Source organism: Panthera pardus, unplaced genomic scaffold, assembly GCF_024362965.1.
Source record: "Panthera pardus isolate Hobbes unplaced genomic scaffold, ASM2436296v1 HiC_scaffold_13, whole genome shotgun sequence".
NCBI classification, from domain to species: domain Eukaryota; kingdom Metazoa; phylum Chordata; class Mammalia; order Carnivora; family Felidae; genus Panthera; species Panthera pardus.
Genome location: NW_026526688.1, coordinates 174,744,038 through 174,757,555, shown reverse-complemented (window position 1 = coordinate 174,757,555; position 13,518 = coordinate 174,744,038). Strand labels below are relative to the sequence as shown.

Below are 13,518 nucleotides of genomic sequence, written 5' to 3'. Positions count from 1 at the left end.
TTATTCAACCCCAGTTGTCAGGCCCAGTGTTACCTACTTTTCCAACTGAGCCCACAGAGGGAGTCTTGACCTTACACTTTTATGTGGGAAATGGAGGTCCTGAGACATTGAGTCACATAGCAAATGAACAACAGATAGCTTACAACTCTAATTTCTTTCTGATTCCAACACCCTCACTCATTTGTCTGCCACTAGATGGATTAAAAGAAATTAGTCATGTTATTTAATAAATACTAAAACTCAGAAATTGTTTCCTTAAACTACAAATAAAACATTGAGGCTTTTTATTTGCTTGGGACAGTCTTTACAAACAAAGTATGATTTGAGAAATGGCCAACTAGATACTTTTTATCAAAGATCTAAGATTCAACTTTAAGTTCAACACAGTGATTGGTATATAACATCTTGGTCAGATAGAGACTTGTCAACTTTGCACTACATTTGCTTTCACTGAAAGGCCAGAGGTCAGCATTCCCAGGAAATGTGAGGCACACCCACACTTGTGTACCAGGGTGAGGAATCGCTCCACTAAAGTAGCCTTTGACACGCTGGGCACACACTGCGAAATCAGTCACTGACAAAGGCACCAAGAGTAATAAGCTCTCATCTCCCACCAAGTCCTGGATTACTGGCTTCTGGGTGGTCTGACTCCCAACTACTGTCTGGGGTTTGATCTTTTCTTGGTATTTTTGACCACTGGTTTTTTCATTTTCCTCAGTTCTCTATTCAACCTGAACATGCAATCCACTGGCAGTTTCTACCTCCTTGTTCTAGAGGCTTACTCACATCTTCCATAAAATAACCCAGCTAATCACAGCTATCCATCCCACAGACTTCAGTACCCCAGGTATCATCTATGTTGGTGCCTTTTCACTCCCTCTATCCAGAAAAGTATTTCTTCTAAAAACGCTAGTTAAAATCTCATCTATTTTCCAAAGGCCAACTGAACTGCCACTTCTCATTCCTAGATCTTTGAAGAAATGGTTTCTCAACCCCCCTGTAACCTCACAATTCTGTACTCTGAGGACCTTTCTGTACCAACTATACTCGGCATTTAGGTTTTATTTTTATTTACTTCCTTTTTTTCTGCCCTAATGAAAGACATAAAGAAGGCAAGGAACACATACATCATGGGCGTTTTTGTATTCCTCCACAAATTATCTTTTTAGTTTACTAATTAATTTAGTTATTTATTGAGAGGGAGAGGGAGAAAACCCGAGTGGGGGGAGAGTCAAAAAGAGAATCCCAAGCAGACTCCACACTGTCAATGCAGAGCCCGACGTGGCTCAACCCCACAAACCATGAGAGATCATGACTTGAGCTGAAACCAAGAGTCGGGCACTCAATCAGCTGAGCCACCCAGGTACCCCTGTATTCCTCCACAAATTCTTAAGCATATTATATGTTCGATTTGCTGAGTTAGCCTCACATGTTCTGCTTCTGCTGTCCTAGGCTCAGATTCCCACACCATGCCTCTCAAAGGTTAAAAAGTTAACAATTCTTTTAAAGAGGAATTTAGCTGAGTAAGAAAGAAAGTCATAAAACATATTTCCTAGTAAAATATAAATTCAAGATCCACTGCAGTTTTTATAAAAATGTTGGTGCATTATACTGAACATACAAATATCTTTAGAAAACAGCAAGTTAAAAATGTCAAAAAGGTTTCGTTGTTGCAGATAATGCTTAGATCTTTCACTATGTGTACCTCCTAGCAAGGGTACAGCACATTCACCATGTTGTCTTTTCCTTAAAGCAACTGGCAGGATTCTTCCTCTGAGTCACATACTTGGGAAATGCTGCAATAAACCGTATCCAGTCTTCCATATTTACATCAACTCAGACTGAGGGAAGAGCTTGAGCTTATCATGGGTGCCTGGGTGGCTCAGTCAGTTAAGCATGACTTTGGTTCAGGTCATGATCTCACAGGTCATGATCTCATAGCTCGGGAGTTCGAGACCCACATCCAGCTCTGTGCAGACAGCTCAGAGCCTGGAGCCTGCTTCGGATTCTATGTCTCCCTCTCTCTCTGCCCCTCCCCCACTCACGCTCTGCCTCACTCTCTGAAAAATAAACATTAAAAAAATATTTTTTGATTTAAAAAACTTAAAAAAAAAAAGAGCTTGAGCTTATTAGTTACAGTTAAGAAAGGGGAGTGAGAAAGACTTTTTTTATCCTCAAAACCCAGTGAGTTTTTTAAAAACAAGTACCATTTAATTTTTTCATCTGCTTGACTTGTTTGAAACACAAATAATACACCCACATTCTACATTTTATTAAGTTTTTTTCCATATAATTTTTGAAATTGATACTATCAGTCTATAGTATAATTAGATCATTCAAAGAGTTAGTGAATGTTCATATTTTAAGCTCAACTGTGAATGTTTTACTATTTCTTTAGTTGCATGATGGTACACACTTACTTTCTTCCTAAATACTAGGCAGCTTTCACATACTGTGCACTGATGCAGAACTGGCATTTCCATTGCAAAAACAGATACTCGATCATGTGAAATAAATCCAGATTATAAATCTGATAATTTTGTTTAACGTCCCTCATGACTGAGAACAGTTTCAAACACTGTTTGGAGAAGGACAACTGAGTGTGGCTATTTGTTTTTAATAAAGTAACGAAGGGAGTGATGGGGTGTTGGGGAAGAGGGCCTCAATGCAAAGGAGACATTACAGCAAGAACTTGAGGAAGGGTACACAAGTCACGATGCTCTGTGGAAAAGGACATTCCAGTCATAAAGAACAGTAAGTGTCAAGGTCGCCAAAGTGAGTTCTTGCTTCTTATGACTTCTATATTGATTAAAATAACAGAAAGCATCAGGTTATAATTTTCTACTTGGGGCCTAGGAGAGACAGAAGCAGCTGGTATAAGATTTTAGCCAAACATCTAATCTGCTTTATGCTTCTATGGCCCACAGGCCAAATTTGTGTTTATAAATAAAGTCTTTATTGAAACACAGCCTCAATCACTGGCCTGCATATTCTCTGTGCCTGCTGTCAGGCTACAACTGTTGAGTTGCTGATTCTTCTCGGAGACCCCACAGAGGCTATAAAGATTAAAGTATTTATTATTTAACCGTTTACAGAAAAAGTTGGCTGATCCCTCCTCTCTGGAATTCAGAATGCCATCTCCAGCAGTGCTAAGTGCTCCAAAGAGACATGTGGCCACGAGTTAAATAAAGCTCATAACCTCTGCATAAGGAGTGGGTAGGCATCACTTTGTCTAATTAATGAGCATTTTAAACACTCTCACAACAGAATACAGAATCCAATTATGAAAAGGAGAAATTAAGAGATTCTACTTCTGATCTAATAAATAATACATGCTTCTAAGCCAGTAACATATACTTCTTTTCAAGTCATAACAATAAAATCATATAAAAGAGTTTAATCTCTTGGTGATATAGCAAGTTCTTTGTTTAATTTCCCATCTCTATTCATCCTGGTATCCAGGAGAAAAACTGTTAAGCCAGAAAACTCAATTATTTCCCCTAAAATGGAAAAACATAAATCTAGACAACTTACAGCATCTGACCTTAGGCAGATTCAGAATAGAAAGGATGGAAAGCCAGAGTTCTGATAGAGTGAGAGGAAAAATGTTCTAACTGTCCCAGGGGTGGACAATAATGGGGAAGCTTTCTCAGTGTGCCCGGAGCATAAACATAACAACCCTGCAGAGAACAAGGTACCACCAGAGAGTAGGCAGGAAAAGGAAACCACAGCTGCTGGGGGCTCTGTACCCAGAGTCTGCTAACTCTTCTGGTGGTATTTGTTTGGAGAGAGCACTAGAATCTCCCTAAACACCTTAATTTTACAGAAATGAAAGATTCGAGAATATTCAAACTCACTGTTTCATTCCACCAATGGGTACTTTTGAATGCTTACTCCTACCTTCGCTATTAGACTATCAATAGTACTGATGACTGATGAAAAGTAGGCACAGTTGACTACTTTGTTACCTTAAACAACCAGAAAGGAGACAGGATAACTGATACTAAGAAGTACTCTAATTTGCTAAATTAGGTTATTCAACATCTAATTTGCTAAAAGGATGCAATGATAGAAAGCATTAAATATATAATTACTAACCATAAAAGTGTAGTTGTTTTTTTTTTCACTTTCTTAAGAAATTAAAACCTGCTCCCGCTAATCAACTAATGTTTCTTCTAGTACCTTTTTGCTAATAAAATTTATTTTAGGTCCAAGGCTTTCTAGAAATGATGGCTCATTTTGGGGGGAATAGTAAAGAAAACCAGCATATTGCAAGGACTCACCATATTCACTACTTAAACATGAGAGATTTAATCCCAAAATAATTTAATAATTCATGAGGAACATTTCAAGTAAATATTTCAAAAGGACATTAAAAAATCAGGATGCCAGAAAACAATTCTAATTAAACGCAATCCCTCCCAAAATATTTCTGAGTACTGTATAACCCTTAAGGGACAGAAGTCTCTTTGTAAACATCTAAAATGATAAATCTGTTTTAAAAGTATAATATTCAAGGGACTCTGACCTTCTGTGCAACATACAAAAATCAAAACAATGTATCTATACCAGTGAAGCCTGAAATCTAACAATGACATACTTTCTCTAACTACAATTAAGACTTGTATTCCCAAACAGAACACTGTTATAATATGAGCAAAAGCCAAACAGCGTGGGCCTAGTAATACCAACTCAATCTGTATTGTTTTTCTTTGCTATAAATTGGGACACAGTGCATTTTAGTGTAAAGTTAGAAACTAACATTAAGGATCTAGATGTGAAATTGCAACTTTCGATTTCAATCTGCTATTCAGAATCTTAACCCAGCATTCCACATAATACACTGCACATGTTCCTCCTTATGTCTAAAGAACAGCATTTGCAAAAGTGTACTGAAAACCCCTAAAAACTGTATCTGTGTGCGTAGGGGTAGGGGAGGGGTGGAGAGTAGTAACAACCTAGCAGGTTTAGAAATGGATAAACTTGAACTGCTGAAAATATGCTACTTATGGGAAAAAAAATGAAAAACTACATACCCTTGAGGGGAGAGTTTGTCTAGCCATCCGGATTTAACCTTCCTTGCAGAGGACCCATAAAAACAGGCATAGGGAGATATTGCATTTGAGGAAACGATTGAGGACTCAGTATTTCCACTTGTTGAGCTTAACGGATAACTGTGCCTATTAACAGGGTCCAAATTCAATGCTTTTTGAGTCCTAGATTTCGATGCCTTTGAATTTTTTCTTCTTAAACTCTGAAAGCATTCTTCTACTGTTGAATATTCTGATTCTGAAGCAGAGTCTACTGGAAAATTAACTTTGTCCTCTCGAGGTATCCAAATATCTTCTGCTTTGTCTTCGCTTATATTCTCCTTCCTGTTATCATATATGCTAAATGGAAACAAACTGTGTTAACATTTCAAAATACCATATGTATTTGAGCCACTGATTACTTTTGAAATTTATAAACAACAAACTGCACAGAAGTTTAAAGTCAGAAATCTCTTAAGAGCTCCATTAACCCATCTGATAATTTCTAAAACTCTTCCAGAAAAACAGAAATCTTTTATTACCCTAAGATATATCTGAACACTGCTGAAAGTAGTACAATTTTTCTTATGTGTCATTAATCTGATCTGTTTATTTGGGTGGGGGGTGGGGGTGGGTGCAGACTGGTACTAAGGGTGAAGACTGACCACATTCCCTGCCTCGTAATTTAACATCATCACCAACAGCATTAAATAGCCATTCCAACTTGTAGTCCCTGAGTAACATTCATGAACCACTAACTCATCTATTTGGAGATCTCACTTCGAAACTTGTTGCTCCTCTCTGGCTCTCCACGATTCAATTCCAAGAGCTTTAGTATTATTTTGTAACACTAATGAGGGAAAACTTCACCACACTGTTAGCTAGGAAATGAGAAAGAGTCAGGATACAATCAGAAGGTAAAAGCTGTGTAACCTATCATATTCACCAGAACACATTCATAATAGCTAAGCATATTTCTACAGATTTAAGGAATGACAAAATAGGTTCACTCAGCCATTAATGTATAATAAAACTCATTACAAAGAAGTTTTTGCTAATCAATGAAATAGATATGTGTAGGAGTCAAATTACATCCTTTTGGACACAGTGTCCTAAAAACTCACTTCCTTAAAGAATGATTTAACCTGGCCTCTTCCACATTTTGCATTATAATACATATCAAATGCTAACTGAAGATCCTCAATTATCTAGTTTCAACTTAAGAAAACCCACAACATTATCAGACTTGGAAAGAAAAGGATAAAATTGAAGATATAAAATGAACATTAGGTAATGATGCAGGACACTAAGTCCTAATAAAGTTGAGAAAACTAAAATTCAAGTTGGTGCCTCACAAACTGCTTAATTTCATGAGTGATCCAAATAACTGGGTAAACTGTCAAGCCACTTGTCAATGATGAACTTCCAGTAAAAAAGGATGTATTACATTTGTAAAAATTCTGCACCTTAGATAGTAATTTTTTTTTTTTTTTTTTTTTTTGCGCTGCCTCTTTCTCCTTCATATTAACATAACTTCCCATCTTTAACACACAATTGTGGGCACCACATATTTTCCACTTTAGGATGGGAAGAGTGATCTCAATTAGGAAAAGACTAACATAATCTGCTGCAAAATATCACTATACACCGGATTTACAGACTCTAAGTTCAATTATTAAAATAAGTGCCATTATTCAGGGTTCCTGGGTGGTGTAGTCGGTTAAGCGTCCGACTCTTGATCTCAGCTCAGATCATGATCTCACGTTCGTGAGTTCGAGCCCCACGCTGGGCTCTGCGTGATGGCACGGAACCTGCTTGGGATTCTGTCTCTCCTTCTCTCTGCCCCTGCCCCGCTTGTGCTCTAAACTAAAAAAAAATTTTTTTAATAGAGTAAGTGCCATTACTGAAACATCTAGAATGAGAAAGATTTGAACTTACTAATGTAAACTATTTTCTTAGAAACATAATATGAGCAAGTCAACACTGCATAACGTTATATTCAAAAGAATTAATCATCATCAATCATGACCTCATACCTTGATTTCACAAGAAAAGCGTTTTTTTCAGTAGTTGTTTCCCCTTTGAGTGTTTCTTCATGGGTCCAAAATTCATTCTTTATAGATCTCTTCTATTAAAAAAAATATACACATATATTATATACATACATTTTTTAGGACAGCAATATTTTCCAAATATCCACAATGTGAGCTTAGTTTTGTTACATAAATATCTAACTGCTTAGATCAATTTTCAGTAAAAACTTAGAGAGACTATACTAAAAATAGCCTCTCGATGCCTTTTTCAAGATATTTAAATCATTAATAATGCATCATTTCATCCAGGAAAAACAGAAGATGCCAACCAAGAACAAAATTTATTTACTTTTAATTTCCCACTTTTTGTCTTCCAACTTCTGTTTTATCCTGACCAAGAAATAAAATAACCAAAAGAGCACAAGTACTTGAGAAGAAAGAAAGACTGATAAATTAAATAATGAAGATATGAAGATATGTTAGAAGTAGATATTTGGGTATAAGGCAAAAAGCAAAATCTAGGGGGGTTCTGTTTGCCTGCTTTTGCTTTCTTTGGGGGTTTGTCTTTAAAGTAACTTATTTTTCGGAAAATTCAGAAACCCCCCCTCCTGTATTCCTGAAATTGAATGTATTTTTGTGATATATATTCAAAGATACACATTCGACATGATTTTACTTAAAAGAATTTTACTGACTACCAATGTCCTGCTTCAATATAACTCATTCTCCAAACACTTTAAAGGAAACAAAGAGGGAAATATAGGCAGAAGAGCAAAGACTTGAAAATGGAAAAAAAAATAAAAATGTATGGGACTAACCTTGGAATTTTCTAGTCTCTGGAAGAGAAAGGTCTCTCCATAAGGAAAAATGGAAGATGAATTTTCCTCCTTTGAATCTTTTGGGGAAATTATAGGATGAGAATGAAAAGATATAAATAATGTGAAACATTTTTTAAAAAGGTATGCACTTAATAATTTTATAGTAACATCACAACTTAAGCTTTATCCTCTGAGAGTCCAAAATTATGCTTATAATATTCACCTCCAAAGCAACTCGTCCCATGGCTTCTTGGTGCAGCACTCACTGTATATGCCTCTCACTTCCCAACCAAGGCATATTACTCACTGTTTCAGAAAGTGTGATGTGTCATATATGGCCTTGCTACCCTCTAAGATCCACATTAATATAACTAAGCACATTTCCCACATATGATGCCATTTATAATGTTAATTCCTAAATAAGAATACAGTATTAATGGCATAAAGTTAGTGTTAGATCTATTGTAATTTCCAATGAATAATTAAAAGTTCACTAACATAACTAGACGCTGTATCACTCAAAACACCAGAATCTACTTAATATAATCTAACACCACAGCCACTAATACACTTGTAAAAATAAGTTATTTCAAGAGATTTTCCACTGTCCTTGTGTTACGCCCATCCACAAGAAAGAATTCCTAACACTTTCATTCTCCGTTATGGCAAAAAAAACTTTTAAAGGGTCAGTAACCAAGTGTTTTCCACCTTATTGTTAAGAAGAATGTTCCTGAACATATATAAACAGAATTTTCAAAAAGAAAGAAAAGCCTCTGTCAACGATCAATTTACCAAAGTAATGTCAGCCCTTTCCCGTTACCATGGCAAAATTACTTTCCATAAATCCAGGTCCTATAGCTCAGAATGTCAGAAACCACTTAATTTAGTTAAATGCCTTCGACTGTGGCTACTGATAAATGAAGCCTGGTGCAAAAAAAAAAAAAAAAATTCTTTTTACATTAGTATATGAAGATTTCCAAGAGTCTGAGTACATATGACTGTCTTTTATTCACTCATCTTTAAATGCATCTGAAGTATTATGAACCCTAGCAGATAGTTATTCCCATTATTTCCTATTACACAGGGGGCTTACTTTCTCGATCACAATTTTCACACATTTAAGACTGTCATATGAGTGCTAATTTACAAAGACTTTACATGCTGAGACTCACTTTCCTGTGTCACAGACTTTCCAGTTGAGGTAGCAATGTTTCTTCTCTCACGGAAATAGCTTAAAGCAAAGGGGAAAAATAGATAAATTAAAACAGATAAACAAAAATTGGTAAACTATGAGACTGAGTAAAGGATACAGACATACATTCCATTCTTCTGGGTAGAAAAACCAATATTCAAAAATAACTTTGATTCTAATTAAACAGAATGGCTAAATTCCACAGATGTGTTTTTCTAAATAGTCTTAAGGAGATTTCACTAGATTTTACAAGCATTTGCTTCTCACATTTATACTTTACAAAAGTAAATGAATATATTTGCCCAATGCTAGTATGTACATTGGATTTTCAAAACTGCTAGACATACCCCTGTGAGACACTAATTTTCTAATTAGAATTCATTATTTATTAGGGGTTTTTTGTCATTAAACTTTACAATTACAAAATTGAGTCAAAAATTTGTCGGCTCTATAAGCGTAGTATGAAAATATATAAGATCTTTCCTGAAAAATATTTGCTGCCTTGGGAGAGAAAGATTACAGGTAATTAATTAGAATACAGCCTAATAGCAATAGCAATGAGAGAAGAAAACACTGTGTAAACAGATGTAATGAATACCCATTACTATATAAATGAGTTCTATTTTTCCATCTAAGTGTAAGAATCAGGACAGTGTCTTTAGGATCTCTGAAATTTGTATCTGCCCAAATAACTACAAACAAGGATTAAAAAAAAAAAAAAAAAAATAGAAACTAATGAAATAAAATATGGATAAAGTTTAAAATCATTTTAACTAAAGCTGGTTATTGAAAATGATCAATCAAATTGATAAACCTCAGGGAAGGAAAATAAAAGATAAGAGAGACAAACTACCGATATCAGCATGAAAGAGAAGACACCACTACAATTCCTACAAACATTAAAGGGATAATTATAGATTATTGAGAAAAACTTTATTTCAATAAATCCAACAACTTAGATGAAATGGAAATATTTTTTGAGACATAAATTACCAAATATGATACAGAATAGAAAAATCTTAATATCGCTAGATCTATTAGAGAAATTGAATTTAGTAGTCACCTACCTGCAAAACACTCTAGGCCAAGCCATTTCACTGATGAATTACACCAAACATTTCAGAATGAAATAATACCAATTCTACATGAACTTTTTCAGAAAACAGGGAAGGAGAGACTATTTCCCAATTCATTCTATAAGGTCAGTATTACAGACACAAAGCCAGTCAAAAACAAAACTACAGATAACTATTAAATAAATTGTCCTCATGAATTTAGATGCAAAACTAATTAGCAATATATTAGCAAATCAAATCCAACAACCCATTAAATATATATATATATATATATATATATATATATATATATATCCAGATGAGATTTATTCCAGGAGAGCAAAGTTGGTTTAACATGAGAAAAATCAATGTAATTCACCAAATTAAGAAAATAAAAGAGAAAAATCACAGTCTCATGACAACAGATCCAGGAAAACCAACTGACAAAATCCAACATCTATTAACGACAAAGATTCTCAGTAAACTAGGAACAGAAGAAAACTTCCTCAACCTAATGAAAGGCATTTATGAAAAACCTACATCCTAAACAATGTTGAAGGCTGACTGATTTTAAGATTGAGAGTAAGACACGGAGGTATGCTCTCACTACTTATAATCACATTATTTCAGAGGTCCCATCCAGGACAATATGATATATAAAAGAAATAAAGGGCATGCAGATTGGAAAATAAGAACTCTTACAAGCAGAAGGTATCCATTAAGTAGAAAATCCTAAGGAATCTGCCAGAAAGATTCTCAAACTAGTAAGCCTAGCAAGGTCCCAGGATAAGGGGAAGATATTAACAAATTCAATAGTATTTCTAAATGCTAGCATTGAGCAACTGGAAAAATAGTTTGAAATATAAATTTTATAATAATATCAATAACATGAAATAGTAAGGGGTAAATTTACCAAACATGGGCATGATCTGCACACTGAAAACCATGTAACATTGAAAAATTTAAAAAGACCAAAATAGATACATATACCATGTTATTGGATTGGAAAACTCAATGTTGTTAAGATGTCAATTCTCCACATGTTGATATACAGGGTCAATATAATACCAAACAAAATTCTAATGAGCTTTTATATAGAAATTGACAAGATGACTCTAAAATGTACATGCACATACAAATAACCTACTATGGTCAAATATTTAAAAGAACAACAAGTTGGAAGATTTATACTGTACAGTTTCAATATTTAGTCTTAAATCTATAGCAATCAAATCAGTGTATAATTGGTGAAAGGATAAACACATAAATTAATGGAACAAAATAACAATTCCACCTAACTCCCACACATCTACGGTCCACTGATTTCTGAAAAAATGTGAAAGCAATTGAATGGGGAAAGGATAGTCTTTTCAACAAGTGTTGCTGGAACAACTGGATATCTTAATGAAAAAAGGAATGAACACCAACCATTATTTCATACCATATACAAAAGTGAACTTGAAATGGAGTTTAGACCTACATGTTAATGCTAATGTTCTAAAACTTCTGGAAATATACGCAAGAAAATCTTTGCAACCTTGGAGTATACAAAGATTTCTTAAATTAAAAAAAAATCAAAACCAAAAAAGAAAATTATGTATGTATTTAATATATAAGTATTTAATAAAATTAGTAAATATTAACATACATGATAAATATACTGAAAACATGTTTAAAGACGAATTACAAGAATTTTAAATATATTAGTGGTGCTTTAAAGCATATTTTGCTGGTTTTACTATTAGTCATATGAAATGTAAAGAAAAATGTTTGTGGTTTTAATTATGATACTCAGTATCCAACTGCAAGAAATTACTGAATCTATCAACCAACTTCATTTGATCTAGTGTTGATGAAAGATTAGCTCAACACAGGAAAAAAAGTTATTTTGAAAACCAGCCATCAGTAATTTATATTCTCATTTACCTATGAATAAGTTATCACAAGCTATTTTATATTCTAATATCTATTATGCCCAAAACATTGTGTTAGGAATTTATATATATCTACATCTCATATTTCATCCTCATAACAGCTCTATGACATAAAACCAGTTGTCCTAATCCTGCCAATAAAGGAGGCTCTCCCAGCCCAAGTCCACAGCTAGCAAGAGGCAAAGCCCCCATTCTTTCCTTTCTGCCTCTTTCTGCCCTATTGTTTTCCCACCAGTTATCCTAAAAACTGTAGGTTGCCTTTTAAATTTAACATATAAAAGCATGGTTGATTTATAAAAATTAAAAAACCATTAAGAAAAGCAGTAGTTATCACCTTCTCATTAATTATGCTTTCGTGACCTTGGTCAAGTTACCTAACAGTCCTGAGCCTGGTTTCCTCATTTACTGAAGGAGATTAATTCCCAGGCCTGCTTCCCGGGAATATTACGAGGATTAATGAAAAAATGCTTTTAAGGAGCATAAGGTGTGCCCTTCACAATATAAACAGCAAGAATGAACCAATTATCATTTTTATTAGAGGAGAAAATGGTCCTTCTGGTAAACTTTATGTGCACATTTGTTTCTTAAAGTCCTTAAAAGTATTCACACTCTTCTTTGTGATAGAGAAAACATGTCATCAACCTAGTAGAGGAATAACCATGTGTTGTTTTTGTTTTGTTTTTTTTTTTAGTAAAATACTACACAGCAATTATTACATAAAGTATGTGCATCAATGTGGATAAATCTCAAATATAATATTAAAACACCAAGTTGCAAAAAAAAAAAAAAAAAAAAAAAAAGCCTCTGGTTACCAAAGTGAATCTTTAGCATAATACAGATATTATTTTTTAATATATTTTAAACCACTAAAATAACCAAATAAAGCAGTGCTATCAAGGTTAATTAATGTTAAAGATCTCCCTTTATGATCCACACTTACCTGTTACTTAGACAAGGCAGCCACAGCAAAAAATAATTATACACCATAAATGGACTATCATTTCACAGAATGTTTTTAAAAAATGCAATTCTTGCAATTCATAACAAACTACAACGGACTAACTACGGATCATTACAGAATTGAATTCAAAAGAAAATCACGATCATTAGGCAGCAGTTTAAAACTGCCTTGAGGTTACATATATCTAACTAAACACACAAATCTGATTTCAGAAAACATGAGTCTATTAACTACAGCACAGACTAAGAATGTGAAATTTATAATGCAGAGATATTTAAGTCTCAATCCAAGACGTTCCCAAAAAGATGTCCTCAGGAAAAGAATAAATGATAATTACAGATGGATTACAACACAAAAGTCTACATTATTATCCTCAAATAGTTCTTTAAACTAGCAAAAATTGCAGCTCAAAATGTATTTTTTTACGGGCAGAAGTCATGAATAGACATATTTCCAAAGAAGATATCTAGATGGCCAAGAGACACATGAAAAGAT

At 34.2% G+C, this 13,518-nt stretch overlaps 1 protein-coding gene across 5 annotated transcripts in view; it reads right to left on the bottom strand.

The window, feature by feature from the left end:
* Positions 1-13,518, bottom strand: part of ARAP2 (ArfGAP with RhoGAP domain, ankyrin repeat and PH domain 2) — a 194,361-nt gene that overhangs the window by 162,808 nt on the left and 18,035 nt on the right. For all 5 annotated transcript variants that reach the window (XM_053901630.1, XM_019414538.2, XM_019414546.2 and 2 more), the window contains exons 3-6: positions 9,054-9,112; positions 7,882-7,958; positions 7,067-7,158; positions 5,037-5,390 (exon numbers count right to left, since the gene is read on the bottom strand). In XM_053901630.1, the coding sequence (XP_053757605.1) occupies positions 5,037-5,390; positions 7,067-7,158; positions 7,882-7,958; positions 9,054-9,112 (582 nt within the window). The remainder of the gene's footprint in view (positions 1-5,036; positions 5,391-7,066; positions 7,159-7,881; positions 7,959-9,053; positions 9,113-13,518) is intronic.